Source organism: Taeniopygia guttata, chromosome 4, assembly GCF_048771995.1.
Source record: "Taeniopygia guttata chromosome 4, bTaeGut7.mat, whole genome shotgun sequence".
Classification (NCBI taxonomy): Eukaryota; Metazoa; Chordata; class Aves; order Passeriformes; family Estrildidae; genus Taeniopygia; species Taeniopygia guttata.
This window is the reverse complement of record NC_133028.1, coordinates 36,142,092-36,168,616: the sequence shown is the minus strand read 5'-3', so window position 1 is coordinate 36,168,616 and position 26,525 is coordinate 36,142,092. Positions and strand designations below refer to the sequence as shown.

General features: G+C 38.2%; 1 protein-coding gene across 4 annotated transcripts in view; it reads left to right on the top strand.

The window, feature by feature from the left end:
* Window positions 1-26,525, top strand: part of GALNTL6 (polypeptide N-acetylgalactosaminyltransferase like 6) — a 434,988-nt gene that overhangs the window by 353,370 nt on the left and 55,093 nt on the right. For all 4 annotated transcript variants that reach the window (XM_030271350.4, XM_072928381.1, XM_072928379.1 and 1 more), the window contains one exon: window positions 2,988-3,171. In XM_030271350.4, the coding sequence (XP_030127210.4) occupies window positions 2,988-3,171 (184 nt within the window). The remainder of the gene's footprint in view (window positions 1-2,987; window positions 3,172-26,525) is intronic.

The following is a 26,525-nucleotide window of genomic DNA, read 5'->3' as shown; positions in this document are numbered from 1 at the left end:
ATTTCCTTCTGCTGATGCTGCTGCAGGAGCAGTAAGAGGAGAGATGGACAGTAGATCAGCAGTGACATAGGCTACTAGCACTAGGTTTGTTAAAACAGATTCCTTCCCTGATGAAGAATTAAAAATATATCATGTTCGGATTATGCTAAGCAAGTTGTCAAAACACCTGCTTGTTATCCATCTTCACAACAGGTATATGATGTATTGCTTGACAGTGGAGAAACTGAGGGTACAAGTACATATGGCAACTCAGAAAACAAGAGATAATTTGCTGAATCTGTCCAATTTTGTCACTACCTGTAGTCATGTATTTGAGTACGGCAATAAAAATATTTGCTTTGAAAAATTGCAAAAATAAGACTGTTTTCCATTTGGCATTGTTACCTTTTCCAGCCCAGTTTGAAACATGCACTTGAAATTAAAAGGGTGCCTGTTCCTCATAGAGATAAAACCTATATTTCTGAGATAGTGACTCATCCAATATTGAAAACTTCTGTTTATTACCACATATGGTTACTCGCCTTGATCCTAAAAGTGCTGAATTCGAATATGTATGTATATATTGGCTAAAATTTCTTGGGAGAAAGCTCACCCAATTTTTGGCTTTTTCTTTGGGAGAAAGCTCTCCCATTGCTTTGTCCCAACATTTCTTAGGAGAAAGCAATGCCCCCTCCTGTTCTCAGGCTTTCCCTCAAATCTATATGATTTTTGTGTGATGCTTATCTGTTTGCTCTTCCCTTTAACTGAAGCCTATATGCAGTGAAACAATGCATGGATATTTTCCAACCAGTAGGAATCTGTAAGGGGATGAGGAGTAAAGGCAATGGAAGAGAAAGTGTAGAGCATTTCAGCTGTGCCTTTCAGTGTGGCATTTAGGAGCAGGTGGAGGAAAGAGCAGTGGCTGATAAAGGCAGCACCATGTTTGCATAGCTAAGTCTGTGATACCACCACACTTGTGAAATGTAAGTTAGCCCTGCAGCCTTTTCTTTCTGTTTCCTAAATTCACACTGGGGCTACATTAAAGCTTAAGTAGTATGTATGTAAAATTCATTATTTTAAGCATACTGAAGGAAACATTGAGACTGAGAGTTTGGTTACTTTGTCTTTTGGTGTGCACAACTACAAACACCCTGATTTCATCAAAAGGCAGGATTTTACTGTGGTTCCTTATCTCTAAAATATTTTGGAGACTGAGAAGTGAGTTCTGCAAAAACACACTAAGGCAGGTAAGCATACTTGCAGAATTCTTGAGAGCTGCAGAAATGAAGACTGGGATTGAGCTTGAGCATTGCTCAAAAAAATTTCCCCCTGACTATCTCTGCATGTGACTTGGAGACTTCAAATCCTTCGGTGTATTTAAAGACAGCAGCTTTTAAATATGAAGAGAAGGATGCTAAGCATTAAGAATCTACCTTTGACCTGTTCCAGAAAAATCAATCCCATTTAGTTCCTCTACTCCAATCAGTTTAGAAGGGGGGATCAGAGACAGATTGTTATAAGCCCTATAACTATTAGAAGGGCCATCACAGGAAAGAGATTATGTAAAAGTGACTTTATATAATGATCACAAATAACACTATACAGTGTGCTAGTGAATGTAATTATATTTGGCAATAGCAACAGTAATGCACCCATTATCTCTGTGATGAGTTTCCTAGAATTTTGTGAGAGCCTGTGCTTTAAATTATTTCACTATTAAAGAATAAGGATGTAAAAACCTGCTGAACTTCCAGTCACAGTAATTTCTCACTAGCAGCATTGATTCCTGATTTGGATAGTGTTTCTAAACTTAAACTTCTGAGAATAACTATAAAGACCCAGATCTTTTGTGAAAATAATCTTTCTTTCTTAACTCCAGTCCTGCAAAAGCATGGAAGCAGAATCTGTATTATTAATCATTATACCAGTATTACCTGCCTTCCTATTTAAGTGTTTAATCCACACACAGCATTCTGATTATTTTTAGGGTATTATCAAGCATCAGTGAAATATAAAAAAACAAAATCAAAAAACTTCCACAATCAAAATTTTTCCACATAGGCCCTAAAATGTACTAAATAGTATAAGGGATCTAAGCTGCCATTCAGAGAAAAAGCTTTATTATACTTGGAATTTTAAGATTTTAGGAGGTTTTTGAGGGTTCCTAGGTAGTTTTTATTGTCCTTTCACATCAACACAGCTATAGGTTTTCTCTGTACTTCCTCATTTCAAACCATTATTCTTCTGCCTAGTTCTTGACATTGGCCTATCTTCTTTACTTGTCTTTCTTTTCAGAGGAGCTCTATAGGATTAAGCAATAGAATTCACCAAAGCAGACTCAGGCCCAGCTGAGCTTACACTAGTGATGGGAATTTGATTTAGTCTCACAGTTCTAATTTTTTTTTAAGCAAAACTAAACTCATTTCTTTAGAAAGCAGGTAAGAATAATACTGTGGAGTCTTCTCTATAACTCAAAGATTGGTACGAAAAAAAGGACACAAGCTCTCTGTGTTGGAGTTTGCCTTTAATTTGGAGCATTTGATTTCAAAGCTGATGCTCTCTACAGCCACAGGAACAGTGACTGAATGGTTGCAAGGGCTGAGATTCACACTTAGGAATAAATCTCTCTCTCAGGGGCTTCCCAAATATACTCCCCACAGATGAGGGAGCATTTTTACCATTTGCTTGCTGGCTTGTTCCATAGCTGACAGACTGGGGACTGCTCAGAACAGCAATGAGAGAGAGATGCAGAAGACTGGACTCCTGTGGGTCTCACAGGATGTGCTTCTGTCTAAAGAACCATAAATACTTCTAATCATTGCCCAACTGCATTAATTCTACTTTAAATAAAGGTTTGATACAGATTTGAAAAATGAAATTATTTGGGGCCACAGGGCACAAAGCAAAAAATCTTCAAACATCAGAAACCTGTGGGATTCACTTTTCAGTAATATGATAGATGGCTTGACTAGACATGCCATTTCCTATTTTCTACTTTCATTTTTCAGACCAGATTGCACTTAACCACAAAACCATCGTGTGTCCTATGATCGATGTCATTGACCACAATCACTTTGGCTACGAGGCGCAGGCGGGGGATGCCATGCGAGGAGCTTTTGACTGGGAAATGTACTACAAACGAATACCGATTCCTCCAGAGCTCCAGAGAGCTGATCCCAGCGACCCCTTTGAGTAAGTAGCGATAAAGGGGAGAGTGGGAACATGAAGAAGGGGAAGCAAAAAGTGTAACTGTAGCAGAATCCAAGCCCAGACATTTCCATGTAGGCCGCTTTCTGCTAATGAAAGGTAATAGAAGAAAACACCTGAAAACTAGGAAAAATATCAAGGCAACAATTTGTAGAATTCACAAACTCTGCATGGAAACACAACCTTGCTCAGTGACTACATAAGAGACAGGCACATGCTTGTAGTTAAATATTGGCATCAGACAAGAAGTGACAGGTATTCTGTTTATTTCACAGAGACTTTATTTAATGTTTTATTTTCTGGAGATTGATGCAATATATGCATCAGCAGTTGAGTCTATGTTACACCAGCAAATGCTTTGCCTATAAGTGATGATATGGCTGCTGTATATGCAGTGCTGTAACTTAAATACAGAGCTGTCAAACCTGAACATTGTCAAGATGATTTGTAAATAGTTTTAGATAAGACAGCCTCTGATCCCAGTATTGTAGAGATCAGCTCATTCACAGAAATTATCTTCCTTCTTTTCACAAAGGTACATCCTTTTTTCTTATCTTTTAATTATTCTCATGTAAGGATCAGCCTGGATTAATCCTTATCAAAAGAGAAAGGACAGACAGACAGACATGTCTCTCACACAGGCACATCCCAGCAGGGATGCCAGAAGGGCAGGCTCTGACACTTGCTAACCCTGGCTGAACCTCCACACTGTAGGTTATGGCAGTTTGAAACCTCAGTGTTCTCCCCTTCCCAAAGCAAAACCTGGAAACAACAGCAACAGAAGAACTGGGTCTCTGACCCCAGTATCCAGGGAATGACCAGCAGGGAGGAGTGTGGCATTTGTGGGCTCACTTTCATTTTTCTACTTGATCCTTTTTGCTTATCTCTATCCAGGCCTTTCAGTTTTCATCTTGCATTAGCATAAGTGCCGATGATGTACTTTACCTCAGGTGCCAGTGTGACCACGTGTTACTGATCAGATGGGAGATTCAGGCAAGCCCTGCTTTAGCCTCAGATTTTTGACAGCAGTTTAAATGTAGTATGGCCCACACCTAAAATCACTCCAGCCTGCAAGTTCTAAGGATGGTAGATCAGGTTTATTATAAAATTAGTTATTTATTGGATAGGCAACAACAGACAAAAGGCCTTAAACAGAGGCTTTACACTTGTTACACAGTATAAAACAAAGAGAACCAGTAGATTACATAAAACAGTGCACAATATTGAGGTACCTATAATAAAGCTAGCCAAGAACTAGTATAGATTAGGAGTCAGTATAATTTACCACCGAAATAACAATAGTGTACAGAGTCCTTGCACTTAGTTCCCAGGAGAGTAACCATAAAGTAGGCTTTCTCCATTTGAGGAGAAAGCCCCACACATTTCCAGGGAACATGCAGAAGATTTCTGCCTTGTGGAAGTTTGGTGTAACTTTTATATTTTGTAAAGCAAACTGTCAGTCAGAAATTCCTGCTTATCTTTCCAGATCTCACTTCCACAGCAAAATATCCATTGACAGCTGGAGGCATTTACTTTCATGGCGCCAAAAAAGTCACTGCAAGACAAGCTGTCTTCATTGAGTTATTTCACTGATTAGCAAGCTCTCGTAAAGGGCAAGATGCCCTGAGTTATTTCACCAGCTAACAAGACACAGATAAGCTCTTCTGAGGGGCCCTGCCACACACTCCAGAGCTGCTAGATCTTCAATTGCTCTAAGTCTTCTTGGTCCTCTGAGCAGTTGTAGGTTCTTGGCACTTACTGAAAGTAACCTTTATATAATTTGGTCCAGCATTCAAAGTCTGTATAAGTAGAACTTCTCTATTGTCAACGTAGCTACAGGGTTGCTTATCAGTTGTTTCACATTCACTGATTGTAGTGTGCATCTTGTAGAATCTTGTTGCAAAGACACGAGAGGACTAAATAGGAATCTCTCATAGGAAACTTCCTAGAAAGACAAGGTTTTGTGCAGTACAGAATAGATGCAGTGGTTTTGCATGAACTGCTGTTCCACTCAGCATGGCAGCACTTGATACCCACCTTGCCCTGCCAGCGTGAGACACAGGCAGATAAATGCCTTCTCAAGGAACAACATATAGTACAATGCAGCCTATAAATCTCTTGTAATCTGAGTAGCTGTCAGGTGGAAAGACTTCCCTGTTCTTACACAAATCAGTGAGAGTCTTCCTTTGTTTTCCCCATAACAAGATGGACATCAGAGTGATGCTGCTGGAAAAGCAGCATTGCTCAAGGAACCATCATGTCTACCCCCACACATGCCAGCAGGACTGAAGGCTGGCTGAGCTAGGACAATATGCTTGCTTAAAAGTACCCTCTGCCTAAAATGGCAAATAAGAATAGATATGTTTTAAATAATCAGTATGAATTTTGCTTAGGGGAAGGATAATTTTCTAATTCAGAGTCAGTACTGCTTCTCTCCTAGGGCCTTCTCTGCTGAGACCTCAAGTTTTTAATAGCTTGCTTACAACCAATACGGTAAATGTTGCAAACCATTTTACCTATCAGTAACTTAATTGACCAAGACAGCTTCTGTGAAATAAAAGATACAGAACAGTTTTCCTTTAGGTACATATGCACTAAAACTAGAAATTGCTTCAGCCAGCACCATAATTATTATGCTACTATTTTGTAAGCAGTAGGGACTTTTTTTTTTTATTTAGGTTAAATATTTTACTGTTGGTATCGTAATAGTTTTATTTCTTGCCAGCAGAGTCAGATCTGAGATGATCCCTAATGAATTGGAAAATTGCCAGCATTTTTAGTAAAACACCAGCAAATAATAGATACATGATCCAAAAAGTCTGCTGATGAGTTTTTCCCCTCACTTAAAATGCCAACGCAGTATATGTGTGAAGCAGAAAAGGTCACATCAGCCTAAGAAATAATGTACATAAAATCAGATCAAACTACAGAAGACCTAAGAGCAGTTGTTGTATTATCTGCATGGTACATTTGCTTTCCATCTGCACATATCAAAGTACTGCTGCAGCAGACACCAGCAGCATGTTTGCAGCTGACACAACCAGCTGAAATGTTGGCAGGTAGGCTCTTGGTATGACAGGAGCACGAATCTTACTCAGCTCCAATGCCAGCTCAGCTAGTGTTCTGGAATTAATCTTTTTCCATGTTTTAATTTTTTTTTAATAGTATTCCACTGTGGTCAGTTTTGACCAGGTGCTCTCCCGTTAGACACCATCTATCTCAACATGGTCTTCCAGTTCAAAATCCCTCTTGTGAAGAAGAGACATTTTCATCCATTTGTGGTGTGAGTGTAGTCATGATTTATTGTTCCTATGTCTGCAGTGCTACTTGGGCTGCATCTCCATCCTTTGCTGTGACAGAACTTGGAGCTTTACTGCAGCTCTCAGTGAACTCTCACCCATTCTCAGGTGCTCTGCAGTTGTTCACAACAAGTAGCTTTACACAAAGATTTAGCTTGATGTTTATGACTTTAAGACTGTAAAATGCTCTCAGAAGCTTCCAGTGTCAAATTCACGTACAGATGATGTACTAGCACCAACCAGGGAGTCATATTACAAATTTGTAACTGCACTTGGGTCAGGCAGCATTCATGCACAAATTTATCCATTTGGTTAACATATAGTTTGTCACTGGTCATGCCAAATTTCCTATAGGTTTCACTGAACCGAACTACAGCCATTTAAAACATATTTTCAGTCAAAGCTCCTGCGTGAATTATTGGATAATTTTCTATGCTCATTGTAGCATATAGGAAAGTTTAACAACTATTCCATAAATTGATCTCATGTAGCTTTTAAGATCAACGAGTTTTTGAAAGATCTATGTGACTATTTTTCAGTATATATTGAATCCTTATAGGCATGAAAGCTGGACTTCTCCCTAATAAGGTTGCCTCCTCATCCAGTCACTAAATCTGTGAACACGATTTGCCTTTTTCATGTGCCACAGAAACAAGGGAGGTTTTACATTGCATTCAACTGATCTGTCCCAGCTGCAGATCATCACAATGACTAGTGATTTTTGTCTTGCAATTTGTGTACAACTACCTGGATAAACTCTGAAGGGTGCTTAATGCTATTTTCCTCTGCTGCATCTGGGGTTGTGCAAACAACTCAAATTGTTGTTGTGAAGTATGGTGGGAAATTGTCAGATAATTGTAGAATCATGATTATGTAAGGATGATGCTCATTGTCTTGATCCCAGGATCAGTGATCATTCAGCAGAATTGGAGATCACTTGGGATGTTTTATTCTAGTCTATGAGCAGGGAGGACCAGAGATGTTTATCTGCTTTGTGGCAAGGGTCGTCTTGGTTAAATTTTCCATGGCTTGTCATCTCCTGCTGGTTCATTCCTCTGTCACAGCAGAGGTTTGAGGGCTTGCCCTTACAGGACACATAGGTTTGGGACATAAGAGCATGCTCCTCTGGCTGTTCCTTTCCATGGTGCAGGCACTCTGGTCTCCAGCAGAGTTTCCCTAACCCAAGCAATCGCCACTTAAACTAATGGGATAACCTTGTTACTATAATGGACTGTGATATACAGCATGTCAGTTCATACAATTTAATAGCCTGTCTGAGCTAAAAGCTCTGTGGAAGTTCAAAGTGGAGGTTTGACATGCTCAGGTCTGCTGGGGATGACTGCTCTTTTATTTCCTGGCAGCACTTACATTACATCAATTCATGGTATCACATGCCTGATCTGAAAACCGGCATCAGTTTCATGCCAGCTGCAACGCACTTTTCACCAGACAAGAAAACATCAGTGCAACTCAAAAAACTATTTGGACGGGGCTGCAGAGCTCCTTGGAGTAGTTTTATGGTGGTGTAACTTTATGATGCAGGAAGGAGAGAAAGGTGCAGGTGAGACCTAACAACATTGCTATTGAATTGCAACTCACGATGGAAAATTTAACCAATGAGAGAAGTGTTGTGCTATTTACTGGATGCCAAGACTCCTAGCACCTATCTGAGGAAGTTAGGAGTGTTATGGTGTGTGGCCACTCCCTACTCTCCAAGAGTTCTTTGCCTTCCAGTGTAGAGCTGTGATCTCCAGACCTCCCTGGTGGGAGACAAAGCTGAAGAGACACATAACTCTAGCAAAGGACTAGGACAGTGATTTTGCAAATACTGGACTATTCAAGCAAGTAGAAACAACTTTGTAATATCTGACATTTTAGTTCCTATACTCAGTTTCCTATTTATAATACAGAAATAGAATCACTCCACCATCACAAGGCTCTCACAGTAATAGGAGCCACTTATGTTTAATGGATGTACTTCTGGGTAAAATTTTGGACATGCTCAAGGGATAAAATTGGTTGATCAGTACATTTTTCCTTTCCCTTGCATCACAGGCTCTCAACCTTGAATGTAATTTATGACCTTAATGTAGCTAGTTGTGTGTAAAGATTGGAAGGTTACTTCACATTTTCTGTTGAATTGCGTACCTAAAATCCCATTATTATTTTGCAAACTGTCATCCAGATGCTTTTTTTTTACATGTGATATACTCTTAGAAATACTCTTTTTCTGCAGCTCCTTACTTTCAGCATTTAAATACATACTTTTTACAACATGTTCGTACAAAGAAAGTCTTTGCTAAGACTACATTTCAAATCTGACAAGTACTTTTACAATTTTATTATCATTTTCTGAAGTTCAGAAAACGCTTTGGACAGTGATTTCTGTTCTATAGCTCCCAGTACTTTATAGCCTATGTCTTTTATGGCTGATTTCTGCCTATAAACATATTATAAAACCTCTCACAACCAGAAATAATAATCTATTTTTTTAAAGCCTGAGTGTAATCTACTCTTTTGAAATGTGCAGCAGGAATGTTTTATGCAAAGGCATTATTCTACAGTGAAGCAGTCTCCAACCAGTTCTAGTTTGTGTAAGTTACAGTCTTGATATATTGTTTTGACAAGCTATGGTCTGTAAAAGACTGTTAGTGGAGATAACAATAGTGAATATAAAAATACCTTTTACAAACTGTCATCCACCCATGGCCTCTTGAAATCTCGGAATTTTTTTCAATGAGAGATATCGACACTAACACAGAATTTTTTGGGTATGCATATGCTCATACTTAATCATTTTCTCCTGCCTTTGATTGGATTTAATCGTAAAGGTACTTACAACCAGTACATTTTCTCTGAGGATCAATACAGAGGAGAGAACTCTACAGAGAGATAAACCTGTCAAAATAAAAAAAAAAAAAAATTTAAAGATAAAAAGCTGCTGCCGGATTAATTTTAGTTTTCAATCAAGGAACTCAATCACTAAGTTCTTCATGCTAGTTGAATTGGGTAGATTCAGATTTGATATATAACCTTTCACTGAAATGTCATTGTGGCTCATGCATGCCATCCAAGACAAAACAGTATTAATTTTTTCCCTAATGCCTAAACTCATATTTCCAATTTTCTTTAATACTGGGGCATCATATTTAGAATAAAATGTAAACACCTTGAGTATAATGCTTCTAGAGCTGTTAGCCTGCTACTTCACACAAGTGTGAACTTTGGAGCTTGACAGTATATATATGCCCATATGCAGGGGCAGATTCACAAAATGGGTAAGGAATACTACCACTAATTAGAAAATTAAGTAGCTTCTGGGCATGATTTTAATACGTCTTTACATAAAAAAGACTAGGATGGTGGCCAAGATGAAGACAGAGGTATGTTGCTCAGTGCATACAGGTGAGCTATTTAAAACTATCACCATACTATTGATACAGATGGCTTCACTTTCAAAATTATAAAATCTTGTCTGAACAGTTTTTCATAAAGAAAAATAAGTCGCCTTTTTAAAGCAATTCTTTCTATTCTTATTTCTATGTTTAAAGCCATTTTCTCTAGAACTGTCATGCAGAATTTGGTGACACCTATTGATTCTAAGAAAGAGAAAACCAACACCCTTCTCTTACATTCTAAAGTGTTTATCAGCATAAATTTTGGAGCAACTTCTGCATCTATTGGGTCGTTGTGGTTTATTTAAAGAATGATCTGCTGCTGCCGAAAACCTCAATCTAGTGCTGCAGTTGCTTCCAACAGAAGAAAGTACAAAGGCTGAACCAATTAATATCATGGAATCACTGTTGGCCAGACCACTTTCAAATGTGTCTGTTGATGCAAGTTCCATACCTGCTCATTGGCCCAGATTTATTAATACTCTTTAGCATCTGTCCAGGGTGGGATGTGTGTGTCATTTACCCCTTGCTCTTTGAGAAACTCCACAGTATCATGGTGCTTTCCTTCAGTGCCCGTGGTTCTTTTTTCAGAGGTAGTGATCCACTAAGCATGACATAAAAGCATCTTCTCTTGCCAGTATATACCTTCTGATTTTTTTTGATTTTGCATGGAACAATTCTGCCTGTCCAGCTATCTTGGTGTAGCCCTGAGGTAATGAGATTTTTTTGGCTTCCACTCTGAAAAAATTAAGCTGCCAATGCAATGTGTGCTGGAGGCATGAAAAAAAGAGGAGATGGGAAAGAAATTTGTATATACCCAGTTTTTCAGTACTATTCTTACAATATCCAGTCAGAAACTTTCCTGCCACAGTTTTAACCCGTTCAAATTTTTAATCACTTATACTACAATGGGCGTAGAGCTTTTATGGACTTGAGGACTCATGTCACATGAGTTCATTGTTCATTTTCAAGTAAGTTATATTCTTTCCTTCAGCCTCTCTTAATAAGTAATGTTTTCTAGCTCTCCAGTGATTATCTTTTCTCCTCTGTGGACTGTTTCCATCCCGAGAGAGTGCTGCACCAGCTAAAGTCTTACCATTGCCTGGGGGAATAGATGGGTGACTTTGCCTCTCTCGGAGACTATGTTCCTGTTTACAGTTCCTTGACAGTATTGATTCATGCCAGGCTTGTGCTCTGGTGTAACCTCCACATCATTTTCTGCAGAGCTGGTATCTAGCCAAGTGTTCATCATCCTTCTCTTGTAATTCAGATTTTACATGTGTAAAGGCAAGGCATTTATATTCATATCTATTTCAAGTGCCATGTCCAAAAGAGTGATCTGTCTTCATTATCCAGAGATCAGTGTGATATTTTATATCTGCACATTTGGAAATTTATCTTTTTTTCCCTTTCTTTACTTCACTTTTCAATTTGCTAAGATTTTAAAATTCTACTTAACCCTCCAGTTGTTTACAGCCTATTGCAATATTACTTGAGCTGTACTTGAGGTTTGTGCAAATGGCAAATTCTGTTCTAAATCCTGATTATAATAATGTCTGTTTGTTCCATGCCAGAAATTGAGACATGCAGAGTCCCTGGCTTTCCAACAATCCATTTTCTCAGCCAGAAATGCAGCACATTCCACTGTGGCCCTTGAAAATTTGTCAGCTTCCTGCTAAGCAAACCTTTATAAAATGGTACCAAAGAATTCCTTCACATCCTGTAGATGGCATCTGATTTACAGCACAATAGCAGCTTGCTCTTCAGGTCAATTTCCAGGCTAGGACTTCATGGGCACATGTTCCAATCTGATCCAGTTATGCACAAAGCCCTCCACTCCATGGAGCTGCTGAATTGCACCATGTAGATTTTAATGCAGCATTGAACTGAATCAGATACAGGACAAAGTCTGCAGATGACAATTTACATTTTGATTTTGGATTATAGGACATCAGCAGGTTTTGCATCTCTGTGACATTAATTATGTGCCTTCCATAATTCTGTCGTTTTTAACTCTGGCAATTTATCTGTGAATCAGGTTATTTATCTCAGACTTGAGTGAGAAAAGTGAGAACATATTTTGTTTATAGTCTTAGGAGAGTTCAGTATAGGTATTGACCTGATGAGTACCTTATTCTGAATTATCCCCAGACAAACTAGCATCTGTTTCATTTTCATGTAAGTAACCAAAATAACATTTTAGCTGGAAGACAAGTTTTGTCAAGAGGCAAAAGTAAATGCCTCCTCCAACCTGTGAAGTGAACAATATGATAAATTGATAAACCGCCTGAAATTTGCTGTTCATTTATTTATAAAATTCTATGCATGTCTCTTGGTAGACCAGGAGCAAATGAGACTCAAAAGAGTTGACATCAGTTCTTTGATAAACTGCCAAGACAGCATCCTTTGTCAGGGAAAAAGATTCTTGTCTAAACTTTACTCATTTCAAAATGTACCTCTTCTGTTTGTGGGAAAACAGCACAGAAATACCTCTCCAAGGGAATTATTTGGAAAATCAACCCCTGTGATGTTTTCTGTTTTTAAGATGGTGTATCAGTGTTATTTTCAGTGCTGGACAGGCACTGTAGGCATGAAGTCCAGAAGTCCATTTGCCCCCTACAGAGAATGAGATGCCTGCAAGGAGAGAGGAGATCCCATGCCCTCCACTCTCTTTGTTCTCCAGCAGAAAGTTTAGCTGATGTTGCAGAAGTTCCCTGGCTTTTTCAGAGGGCAAATAGCCACTCTGTTTTCCCATGAGTGCAAATGACATGTGGACATGCAATGAACTGGGAGTGGAGAGATGGTGATCAGTCAGGAAGAGCACAGTGGGAGAACAGTAACAATAATTTTTCTTTTCAAAGCACTGCAAACATGCAAAGAACCTCTCAAACCTTCTACCCAGCGAAAAGGTAAACAGCAGGAAGAAAGTAGTTTGAGGAGCATTTTCAGACCACTGCCTGGGGAGCACAGGGCAGTGGTTTTGAAGAGACTCCTAGAGAAACCTGATGGAGAACAAACCCTAAGCTCTCAGTCCACAGGAAATGTTTTAAGACCCCAGCTCTTTGTTTTGCAGTAGATTTTAATGCCAGCCTGTCATTTAGTGATTTTTTTTTTTTTTTGACACAATGACAGTTTAAACAGCAAAACTGCTCAAAGCACAATCTTTGTTCCTGACTTGTTCAAAGGCCATTCAGGGAAGAGGAACAGTCCTTTGTCAGTCATATATGTGTAATTAGTCGATACGGCTTAGTCATATGGGCCCTGTTATTTCCAGGGGTGTTTTCATTTGACCTTAAACCAAACAACATAACAGACACAAAGGAATTATTATAAATGTTAAATATAAACTATATTGCATTAATTTTACACTTATCTTACTGCATTTGCTTACATTTCCATTTCTGCTACATAGGGATATTATTATTCTATAGAAGAGTGATGTTAAAATACGTGATTGTGTTTTTTGTAAATCACAAGGTATTATTGCTGTTGCAACCAATTGCCAGCATGAGTTCCTATAATGGTAACTTAATAGATTAATAAATTTTTAATGCCAGGACAGAGTATCATAACTGTCTTAATGGAAGTGGTAATACTTTTAAAACATTTGTATATGTACCAGAAGTTAATAACATGCTCCTAATTTCTGTAGGCATGAAAGGACTCAAAACTTATCAAAATGTGAATATTGGAATGCCTGAGACTATATTTTTTTTATACTGCTATGTTTTTTTTTAATGTGGTATAGCAGGATACTGATCAAGTTTATAAAAATACTGGACTTTACATATTTGTATATTAAAAATTATTTCTGTCTTATTACTTTCATTAATAGTTTGTTGGAAATGAAAGTTTCCTAAGCTCTGCAGGCACATCCGGCCCTAGGCTGTAAGACAAGGAGGGCTGATAGATGGGCTTTAACTGCAGACAGATTTCATCTGTCTCATCTAATACTTATTAAGAAATCTAACCTCGGTTAAGTTGTATTATACAAACCTTCAATTGTATCAAGGACTGCCAGACAGTTGTTTTCTGCTTTTACTGGACTTACATCTCCACCTACTGGCTGATATGACAAAGTCCCTTTAAAATATTAGTTTAAATGAAATCGAAGTAGTGGTTTTGCCTGCAAAAGCTTTTCTTATTAATTTATAGACACAGTTTTCAGGTGAGGTTTGTTCGAAGTTTCTTGGCCACCTATAATATATGAACTGTATAATGAAGGCATTGATTTTAAACTCATTGACCTATGCATATTAGCTTCGGTCTTAATAATGAAAACATGACAGAATTTTTAAATCAGGAAAAAAATATCTATCTATCTATATATCCATCTTTCAATGGGAATGCATGAGTACGTCCAATAGCCAAGTACACAGTACACCTATACAAAGTTATTCCTGTGTAACTCAATAAAGATTAGTAGCCTAAGAAGAATTATAGCAGTAGAGAAATAATTTTTAAAAAGAAAAACAGAAAAACGTTTTTCAGGTGATTATCAGTATTACTGCTGCATCCAGAAGGAAGAAAAAAGGCCAAGGAAAAAAATATTGTAATGTCAGTTTAGAATTTAGCAAAAAGAACAGGCTGAAATTTGGTAACAAAAAGTTCAAAGTCAAGGTGGACTGACAGTGAGAATTTCTTTCAGAACAGTGTCATCCATTGGTAGCAGTAGAGGAAGAGAACAGCTATTTGTAGAAGCTGATGATCATAGATAACAATGACTCTCCACTGTGATAACAGCTGTGAAAAGCACAAATGCAATCCTGGAACTTATTTTGCCTGTAGCCTTTGGACCTGGTTACAAAATATTTCTAAATCCCAGTTGACCCTACTCCTTTTCCTCACAAGTCAGGATATCTCCTCGCACCCTCAGGTGGGCTCTGTCTGTTCTTCTCTTGTCTTTGAGATGCTACAACTTCACCCGCATTTCCGGAGAGAGGCGGTGATAACATTAAATAGACACAAAATTAGAGCACAGGCTGTTCTTTCATACCTTAGTTTTCTCCAAAGATTTTGCTTTCTCATTCTTTATGATGAGGCATTCACCTGTGAAAGCTGATGTCATGTCCTGTCTACCACCACTTTAAAACTTTTTGACTGGCATTTCTACTTAATTTCTGTTAATTTAGCAAGTTTCTGGCTTCAGATAGATTCCTACTAAAATATGTTGGTAAAATCTTAACTATTGTGAGGAACCTTAAGTACACAATCTGCCTAGTAGTCATATAAGGAATAAATGCAGTACAGTGCATGATGAAACTACAAATCTGCTGCTTGGGCTAAGTAATAGTAATTCACACACACACCATGAATTTTATGGAGGTCAGTTTAGATCTAGATACCACATCAGGTGCATCTACAAAAAAGTCATATGAGCCACTTAGAATTAAATATCTTTTTCTGCAGAAGTTCCTGTTCAGCAGTGCTAGAATTCAGATGGTTTCTTTTCAATTGTTTTTTGGTTGTTTTTTTTTTTTTTCTCTCTGAGAAATTTCTTCAAATACTTACAATAATAACTCAAAATAGGAGCATGCCATGAATGTAAAAGTAGCTATTACCCAGCTGGAACAGAAATATTGCAAAAAAATGGAAGATAACTGAAAGAAAATTTAAAAGCACTTTGCTTTGTATCTGTAAACAATAGGCACCAGCAGAAACCTTGAGACAATCTCTGTAGTTCTCAAGATAGCTGATTTTTGAATGCTTTTATTTAACTAAAATGGAATTAATTATGAAACTTAAATGAATTTTTGAGCTTCTGTATGTTTTTGCATGACATTCCAGACATAAAAAATGAAAAAAATACCCTAAAAGAAGGGGTAAAAAGCAGAAAGATTTGGAGTTCAACCCATAAAGCAGGAACACCTCTAGGACTAGAGAGCTTCCTGCAACTTGACAGCAGCAGAGATGATGCCTCAGTTCTCTGAAAATACTGGTCATTCTGGAAATTAATTGAATACACCTAAGCAGTCAGGCTGTTTAAAAATACTTGATCTGTCAGATGATTCCTGTTTGTGGGAAAACAGCACAGAAACAGAGCTCACATCCTGTTTCAACCTTTACTTCCTTGGCCTTTTGCAGCCTCTTTTCATAAAAGATGAGCTCCATATTCCTCTGGTCATTCTGGCACAGCTCTAAGTTTATTTCCATCCCTCCATTTTGAAAAGTGCAGGTCAGATTTGTATGCATCATACTGCATTCAGTCCTCAGCACCTGAGCTATATCTACTGGAAGGATCTTTACTAATAGATCTTAAAGTTGTGTTTGCCCTTTCCAGAGCTTATCTGTTATTTGTTTCTTCCACACCTGAACAATCCAACCTTGCATATCTCAGATACCTGAGGCAGCTATCTTGCAAAAGTTCAATTGATCCAGTCATGGCTCTGATGAAGTAATGGACTCAAGGTGGATGGAAGAGCAGCAAGATGAGATGTACTTGAAAGATTCCCTGAGAACTTTGATGTCACTTTTCCAATACTTGAATCCAATTCCATTCAAATAGCACTGTCCTTTTTTCACTTTCATTTCTAATGAAGCCTGAAATTAACATAGCTTTTTAGTTTCCTTTCTTATTTGCCACATCATTGATACTAGTAGCATAGCACTAGGAATGGTTGTTGTAAAGCTAAAGGCAGATGTCAAAAGTATTTTGGATAGATCCTGTATGTTGGGAAGAGGAGTGTTTTGAGTTATTTGGTCTATCCCAATATAACTAACACTTAACATCTCTACATTTAAACTACAATTTGTCAGAGGGAGAGATAGTCTATGTGAATTTTAGTTAAAACTTATTTTGAACTCCTTGGTGTCATCATCTTACCTTAACAGAAATCCCCTTTTATTAAAAAGCTGATATAAATGCACTCATTTTCTTTTGGGAATTTAATTTTTATATTGTAATTTGCATGTGTAATAGCATGAAAAAACCCTACATTTTAAGGGAAGAACTATAGCAGTTCATAATTCTGAAATTTCTGAAACCCATAGATGAACATATGCTACTGGTTAGCAAGATTTTAGTAAGCAGATTTAGCAAGAGAGTCTGACAGAGATGACTAGCATTTTGATATTCAAAATGCACCTTGAAATTTAGTTACAGTGTTAGCTGTAAGTCAGTGTCTGTTAATAATTACATTGGACAATTCTGCCTTTCTAAGCCTTTCTTTCTCTCTCTGGGTTTTGTCCCTGTAAGAGTAATGTTAACACTATACACATCCTTACAGAGATGCAACAGTAGTAAGAAAAGTAAACTTAGGGATCCATATTCCATTTTTCAGAGTTAGGTAATTCAGTCTGAAGAATGCAGTGTTTTGGAGAGTCTCTTGTTGGGACACAGAAAATCTGTAGATGAAAACAATAGCTGGAGCAGTAGAGGCTCACCACAGTCCCAGAGGCAGGGCTGGTCATTGACATGCTGTCAGATTTGTTAGCTAAAACAGATCCTTGGGGATTTTCATGACAGCTTTCCTTTCTGCACATTGGTATTCCTTATTTCTGAATTATTCAGCATTGCTGCTGCTTAGCCAGAGAGTGTCTCTGGAGTATAATTAGCTAAGCAATGGGTAAAAACAGGAAAAAAGAACTGTCCCAGTTATATATTCATTGTTTTGTGAGTACTTGAATAGCAGTTTAAAATATCAGCTATAGTTCACAGGAACCTGCAAGCCAGGGCTGGAAAACTCTGGAAAAGATACCCTAGCCTCAGTCAAATTAATACCAAAACTCCTATTGTATGAAACAGGGCAAAAGTTAACCTTTCAAGACATATACAAACAGACAGACACAAACTAATGTTGATATATGACCTATCCTATATCTACCTCATTTTTAAGAGAAACAGACGGACAGTCCCTTTCTCCATGTGTTAAATACTTTGGTTGTTCTTTTCCATGCCTTACCTTTTTTGGAAATTGAAATTAATTTCGTTTTTACCAAGGTAATAATGAGAATATTTGGCTAGTGTTTGAGCTACTACTCTTACTGCTGGAGCTATGTTTTGCTAAAAAAGGAATGATGTTTCATGATTGGGAGCTTGGTAAGTTTTTGATTGTCTAGGGGCTTTAATGTTTTTCTCCTGGTCATTCAGAGTATTTCCATTTGGTTTCCCTGCAATAAAAATAGGCTGCTTTAGTTTGAAGAACACTGTCTTTCTTGACAATGATTAGGACTCTCTAATTCATTGCAAAAGTCACTATGAGGTGGGCAGAACACGTAACCTCTGTCTGCCATGAAGAGGCTTTTCTGCTTGTCCTTGGTCAGTGCCAAGTGACCTACTTTGGTTTTTCCTTTGGAAGACAGACATTTGTGTCAGGTGGCTGCTGGCTAAAATGAAGCCTTGAAAGTGTCTGAAAAAACAATGTACACATCTTGGGAAACAAAATTTTTAGAAACAAAATTTTAAGAGAGGAAGTGAGAAAATAATTTTTTTAATTCCATGTGCACTTATTTAAAAGAAATTACTTCTTGTTTCTTTGACCTTTCATGAGGTTTTAAAGAGGGTCTTTCTTAAAAGCTTTTATTAGCATCACAAGTTTGTGTGTTATGAAAGCATCCTACTGAAGCAGAAAGATATTAATACTGAATTGTATACATGAAGCACAGAACAAGTGACTTACCACAGAGCATAAGAAACAGGAATATCCACACAGGACAAAGTTGAAGCCAAATTTTGCTACCATATCTTAGGTCTTCTTCTTCCATTTTCTCCAGCTCTTAGCTTTCTTTATAACTTAATTAAAAATAACTAGTTAATTCACTCTTTGGCAGAAATATTTTTTTTTTAAATTAAGCATTTTCTAAAATATTTTTGGACATATAGTTGTCATGTGTATAAATTAAAGTAAATAACACAAAAATAAATTTCACCAATATTTACTGGCAACTAGAATCTCTTTTCTTTCTTGGTCTTCTGCTGATGGATACAGAGTTTTATTATCTTAAAAACACATGGAAAATACATTTTAGCTGTCCATTTATGGGCCTTATAGGAAAGCAAATGGCCAACAGGATATTTACACTGAAGCAAGGAGAAAGAGCAGTATCTTACCAGGTGACTCGGTCACAACAAAACCAGTTCAAATATGGAACTTCTGATCCATGAAGATAAATTTCAAAATGTTATTAATGAAATAATTTTAAGTGGAAAAGATGCTCAGAGAAAAGTGCATGCAAATATTTTATAAGCCTAAGAAATAAGCTGATTTAAACAAGGAAAGTGTTTTGAATTTGAGATTTCTGAATGTAAATGTCAGTGTTACTGCAAATAAATGAGAAGAATCAGAAACGCTGGCATAAAGTCAAATGCTTTTTTAGAGTTCTTACGTTTTATCATTGTCAGAAGTGAGCTTGATGCCTGAGTAAAAAATCCTGGAGGACAGTCTTAAAGCCAAATTAGCCAGCCATCCATATTAATTACCTGCAGGAGTGATGTCAGAGTTGGCTCCGGGCACACCCCAGCTGGTGTTCTCCAAATGAAATACTGAGTGCCATCAATCTGAGTGCACCTTGCAGGCACGCTTTCCTGCCCTGAAGGTAGGCTTAACACACTCTGAAGCAGAGGAGGTGAGCCAGGGAAAAGTTGTTTGAGATGAAGGTTGTGCTCTCTGTGGCTTCCCCAGATTCTTCCAGAACTGGAGTGACTGTGTGACTCTGATTTCAAGCACCCAGAAACCTGCAGATCTGGGGCATCATTGCATGTGCCAATGATACTATTGGGTACAGTGTGACTGGGAAAAGGTGGGCATATTCTTCTGGGCCTCAGAAGCAGCCTAAAATTCAGCATACTCTCAGGAGCTCTCCACTGGGTACAGCAGATGCAGGGATTACCCCGGTGATTTGTAAATCGGATCTAGTGTAAGGAGGAGGATTTGTGTGATGTGCTAGGTTATATATGCTTGCTAAGAAGTTTTAGGACAGGCAAGAGACAGGTTTATTGATTCACTCTGGATGAGGGAAGAAGGGAAAAGGATGATGGTAAATACTATAGAATACTTAATCTGTGTTTAAACCACCTAATTCAGGAGTGTTTATGGTGGCATTGGGTTGATGGTTAGACTAGGTGATCTTGGAGGGCTCTTCTAACCTTGATGATTCTGTGATTTTGTAATCATAAAGAAGTAAATAAGGCTGTCTTTGATAATGAATCAAAAATTTGTAAAAAATGCTAAATAATGTACTTTAAGTTATTTAATATATAATAAAAATATTAATATGGGCTTGTCAGGAAGTGAGCCTGTCACAGAACTGTAATTTCCTCCTTTGATGGGGGATGTGGTGCCATGAAACACAGGGGTAAAATGAGCTCACTGCCACCAGGTTGGAGAGAAGATACCCCTGCTGTGGGACAGTCTATCACACTGGTGGCTTGGTGCTGCCTCCCGTGCTTTGCAATACTGACCTTCAGGAGCCATGTAACTCAAGAAAACCCACTACACTCAGGAAAATTGTCTTGTTTTCTAGTGAATTCAGCAGTTTGAGGAAGATAAAGCTGTTGTTCCGTGGGGATAAGACCACACACCTGCAGGCTATAGCAGGGAGGGTTAGAAGAGTGAGCAGGGAGTTCTCTCCCTTTGGGAGCAGCAAGACATTAGATATCTTAAGCAGTATTAGGAATTTGGCTATTTAAAAGAAAAGAGAGGCAGTGATTGTGACCTCCATTCCAAGGCTTTTGGTGTTGCCAGTATTGGTTTCTCCTAAAGTTGGTACAGTGTGGATACACCTTTATCATCTTTATTTTTAATCAAAACCCACAACAGGCTGAGAAGAAGTTGCTGTCAAAGAGCAGCTCTGAATGGTTTGATGTTAAACTGTGAGATTGTCTCCAATATTGATACAGGTTCCTGAGGGAAAGGGCCCTAAAGAACCACATATCCTAGTTGAGTGTCTTTATTAATTATCTGAACAATAAATTTTTAAACCCAAGTAAGCTGGCATTGGCAGCTTACAAATCTTTAAGAAGATAGTCAAAATGCAGTATTGTTTGGTCCTGGCAAATTGAAGAAATAATTAGAAGGAAATACCATGAAATTCAGCACAAAAAAGCAAAGAGTGCCACAGCTGAGAAGATATTTAAAGCATGAACACAAATAGCTAGTTATTCACCACTGCAACAGGAAAGGATGAAATAAGGTAATGAAATATTGTAAATAAGGTTCCATTTGCATCATGTGATGTGTTAACATCCATAAGAGTTCAGGTAGGTATCCCAGCCTGCATATCTGTCACAGATACATTGCCCTGTCCAGATTTGACCACCAAGTCTGGGAACCATGAAATAGTAATTTGGAGACTCCAGATGAGCTTCGGAATGGAGAGGACTGAGGGAGGACATTGTATCTTTCCAATCTGGAAAAGTAATTAAAAGAGGATAGTGTTGAGTTGTTTCAATGGAGTCTGGGGCAGGTTTTTCACAGTTGTTTCCCCCTTTGTTTATTTACTGAAGTTTGTATCAGATAGTCTGTGGCGTGATCAAGGAGAAAACTTTTGGCTGATGAAGGAGCCCACAGGCACCTAGGCTAGCTCTGTACACTCCAGGAGCCTCGACAGGAGTGGGGGACAGCAGGGGACTGGGGCTCGCCCACAGCTGAACCTGAAGGGCTGCAAGCTCTGCAGTGCACGCTGTTGCAACCACGGCAGGGACCAGGTGAAGGAGGACCAAGGAGGCTCTTTGTCTTGAGGTTCCATGGGGAAAGTTTATTCCAGGTGAAGGCGTAAGATAGAAGAACCGCAGTCACCTCAGTGCAAGGGGTTAAATACAGCTGCAAACCAGGGGGTGGATACAGAAAATGAACCAACAGGGGGACTTCAAGGATGGAGCAAGGGGTTACATCAACACTGTGGGACCAATCTGGATAGGGGGAGGGGAGGGAAAGGTCATATGGGCCAATGGGGCATCCTGGATTAGGGGATTTCCTAGTGGGTGTTTCAATCAGAGATAGGCCCAGGGGGTGAGTGGCAGAGAACATTCAGGAAAAAGGGGCAGGGTCACCTTGACAGGAAGGGAAAGAGGGGCTGGGTTGCCTTGATAGGCAGGGAAGGGAATAGCTTGAGGGACAGCTTTAAGGGAGGGTACAACTTAGGGAAAAAACAACTTGGGGAAAACGTGGGGGAATGACAGAATGAACCATGTAACAATAACTTAATGAAATAAACACAAACTGCAACAGGCTGAAGTTCATCAGCCCTTAATATTTTGCAAAGGATTGTATAAAACTTCAGTGGCAGTGGTGGTTTACTTGTGTACGGTTAAATTTTTTGCCATGAAAATTGCTTTTCCACAGACAAAGAAAAGTGCTTAGTGATTTGCTGAACTCTCCAGCTCAGTCAAGGGACTTAATTTAGTAACTGAGATGGAGGGAGGAGTATTTTTACTTTAGTGATGTACTTCATTTATGTATTTGTTTCCTAAAAGGGAAACATAATAATGAAACCTTTTGTGATAAAGTCTGTTTGCAAGGCTTACAATAACGGAATGTTTAACTTGAAAAGGTTTTATTTTAAGATTTATAATACTGTAAAGCAATTTAAATAAAAATGCAAACAATATATTCAGTTCACATTTGGGGCATGTGTGAAATAATATTTCAAATAATTATTTTAAATGTAACTTCCTATATAATAGCCCTAAAAAACACTTTATTCACTGTTATACGTCAGTATAAAGGCTCAGCTAGAGTGGTTTTACTGAGGAAAGCCCTCCTCATGTATCAGTTTTTAAACAAACATCTTTTTTGCAATAGATATTTCAAAGGATTATTTACATCAGCAGACAAAACATGCACTTCCTGAAAATGGATTATTTCTGTGTTTTACTACTTACTGCAATAGATTGTATGCTGACTTCTTATTTGAAAATATGTTTAAAAGATCTTACATTAGTCTCCACCTAGAGTACAAATTAACTCTGCTTCATCGGTAGAACTGTAGCTGGAAAACTGAACTCAAAATCTTTCATGCGAGGTAAAAAATGTTCTTGATTATATTCCTTTCTCTGGAACAGGAACTTTTCATTACATACATTATTTGTCAAGATATAATACATATTTCTTGCTGCATACTTGGCTGTTGGCTTTTGTCTTGGTAATGAAATACATACACACATGCTCTGAATGGATCATGACAGTGGAGTGAACTTCATTATTCCACAGAGAGGGGAAGGAATATTGGCTCGGGTGTGTGGTGTTCATCATGTGGACACCATTGCTCATGGCAATGGGAGTTTGTGGAGAATGACATTATTCATTTGGAGTTTTGCCTGGCAGCCGTCTTTATTATTAGTGCACAGCAAATAATGTGATGGTCTTGAAGGACTACCAGGAATACATGCACGGATCTTGTGCTCACATCTGCTGTGAAATTTCAGAGTTGTCCATTTTATTGAAACAAAAATAGGAAGACTTTTTTTACTGCCTCCTAATTTTCTTCTTAGTCATCACTTCATACGGCACCTGTCTGTAATTAGAGTCTTTGTCCTATAGCAGACAGGGTGTGTCTTTAAAAACTTTGAAAACCCGAAAGAGATGTTGCATCTCTTGCACCCATTACTCTCTGATGTATTAAATCCCCCAGCAAGTGAAATCAAGTCTCAAGGTGTATCCCTCCCTTATGATGCAGGAAGAGGAAGGTTGCTAAGGTTGCTTTGTTTGTTGCTTCTGCATGGGGATTTGGAGTATGCTGAGTTTTCTCCTTGGAAAACACAGGTGTATAAACCACTCCTAGATTAATGGCAAGGTATCTAAAGGGTATTGGTACAGACAAGGTGATGTATGGAGGAAGAAAACTGCTAATGCAGAGCATGCTGTGTCAGATTTGCTTGAAGCTGTTCTCCCTCCTCTGGAAAGAGAAGCAATGAAGACAAAATGCTGACCTCTGTGAAGCTCATTCTTCTTCTCAGAAAATGTACTTAGTCTTTCTTTCTTGCTATTATTCTTTGTCAAGAAATTGTAACTTCCAGGTAGAGCAGATTTCAGCCTCCAGGAATAGTTGCACCTGCAAATGATTGAAAGATATTGTCAGGAATCCACTTCACCTAAGCCCAAAACACCATTTAGTTGTGACCATATCATTCTTCTGCCTCTATGGAGAGATAAAACACCATTTAGTTGTGACCATATCATTCTTCTGCCTCTATGGAGAGATTAAGCCTCATCATCATCACTAATAAAAAAACTAAGTTATGAATGGAGTTCTTTCAGCAATATTTGAAAGCAGATTTTTTCCCTTTGGCTTGTTTGCTTTCCCTCTTGTTCCTAATATTAATTGTTAATGGAATAACATCCTGTGTAATTACAGTGCAATCATGGTTCTGCTTTTAAGTATAGTTATAAGGACAAATTATTTGTAGAGCTCTGTTTCATTTTATCTTCATTTATTAGTGTAGCGTTTAGAAGAATAGCATCCTATGTATAGTTTCAGAATTAAAGCTTTAAATGCAACTCTGTCAATGCTAATGATTTCAATCTTTGACCTGTAGTTCTGTGTTTCATAATGTACTTATTTGTGTTTTGCAATTTGTATTTTAATTGCATGTTGAAGAAGGTTCATGCATAACATTCTTCCTTTAACTCTTTCATTAGTTTTGTTGTTTTTTTTTTCTTGTCATTAGAACATGGCTGAATGTTACAGCAGCTGCTTTACAGCCATAACTCTCCAGTCTTACTGCTGGTAATTACAGCCAACAATTTGCTGTGTATATTAAGTTAGGTTCTGTGTTGTTGTACAGCTGAAGTTTTTAGGAAAATATTTTCACAAATGTAGGACACCAAATGTCAGACTGACCTGATTACTGCTCTCTACACTTTCTATGGGCTTTCTTCTCTTCTTTGTGTAGTCTGTAAAATGGTAACAGTATTACCAATTCTTCCTATGAATACCATATACTTAATTAGACTATCTATCAGTAATTATCTAAATGATATAAACCCCATTTGTTTGAGGTGGTGAATGTAGCCAATGATGGAGATCAAGTGAAATTACAGTTCCAATGGGGTCAGTAACTGCCATTTCTTACAAAGATTTTTCTGATTGTTTGTGATTAAGGATTTGCTTTTTCTGTTGTGTTTTTTGTGTTGGTTTTTGATGGTTTTGTGGATGGTTTTTTTGTAACCTCTTAACAATGAAGCCTGTCTAGGTTAGATTATCTTGGTTGATTATAGCACGTTGCTAAGGTTGTGGGTTTGATCCCTGTACAGGCCATTTACTTATGGATCCCTTTCAACCCAGAAGATCCTGTGATCTTTTCACCACTTGCAAGAGTTTTTATTACTGTTCAGCTTACCTTCCTGCCAGTACAGGATTTGATACACCTTTTTTTGTGCTTTCTAATGTAATTCTGAAGTGATAGGACTATCTCTAGTGCAATTTAAAAAATTATTTGGTCATGATTGCCCAAATTAATTTCTCCAAATCTTGAGCTGTTTCTTAAAATAACCATAACACTTTTTTTTCATATATATTATTAGTCTACGTAAATGCAAAATAATAATTTTTTCTGGAAGTAAGTTTCCTGGAGACAGAAGTCTTGGGGTTTGAGTTAATGCAGTTACATTACTTATAAGGGTTTTTTTTTCAGTTCTCATTTTTTTCTTGCAGTATTTTCCTTATAGATATCTACAGGTTAGGGTGACTCCTCTTGATCCATGTGCTGTTACATGGCAGGCTGGCACAAGAGTATCTGGGCTATGTAAGCTTCCGCATCCAGGAGGGAAAAAGCTTGCAAGGCAGCTGCAGTCTCTGTTGGTGAGTCACCTAAAAGCCAGCAATGTACCCAGTCCAGCCTGCACCCATAGCATCTCCCATTATCCTGCTTTTGAATTACTCCCAAGGGTGCTAGCTGTTCTTAGATATCTATCCTATACAGCTAAAAAAGGATTTTAGTGTGCTACCTCCTTGGGTGAAGGAGGTTGGTTGTCTCACTTGCCTGTTAGGGACTCTCGTTCCCAACTCTGAGATCAGTATGGTTTGCTCAGCAGTTTCCACTATGGCCTGTGTAAATTAGCAGAGCTCCATGGCAAACTGATTATCTGTATTTGCCTTCAAAGTCAGGTGCAGAGTTCACATACTTAGCTTAATTTCACTGCAATTGATAATAAACCAGGCAGGTTCATTTCTCTGGTTTTCCTCAGCCTGTCCATCTTTACAACATCAAATTAAAAGTAGATGCTCTCATGGGATAATCAAGTGCTCAACCTCATCGGCTTTCAGCTCCTTCGTGCTCCATTGAGAAGTACTTTCCAGTGTTTTTTCTGTCAGTTCTATACTTGAAAAACTGTTTTCAGTGCTTCGCAGTTTCTACAAGAAAATATTCTTGTGCTTCTGGTGCAGACTGGGAGAAATCTAATGCCTGGCTCCCCATTACCCTCCATTATAGGGTAATATAGCAAATTATAGAACTTTAATAAATGGCAATGATGCATCTAAGATAACATTTCCAGGATCCCAGAATACCTTTGGCTGCATATTAGCCTCTTCAGGCATAATTATTTTTTGGTTTCTTGAAACTTAACATTCATGAAATCTCTGACCACTAGCAAATAGATGAGCTGCTTTTTGTAGCAATGGCACAGCTACACAAGCTCCAGCCTCCCTCCCTGTCAGCATGGAATCTTTTCAGGCTTCTGCGTTAATCTCCAAAGACAGACATAAA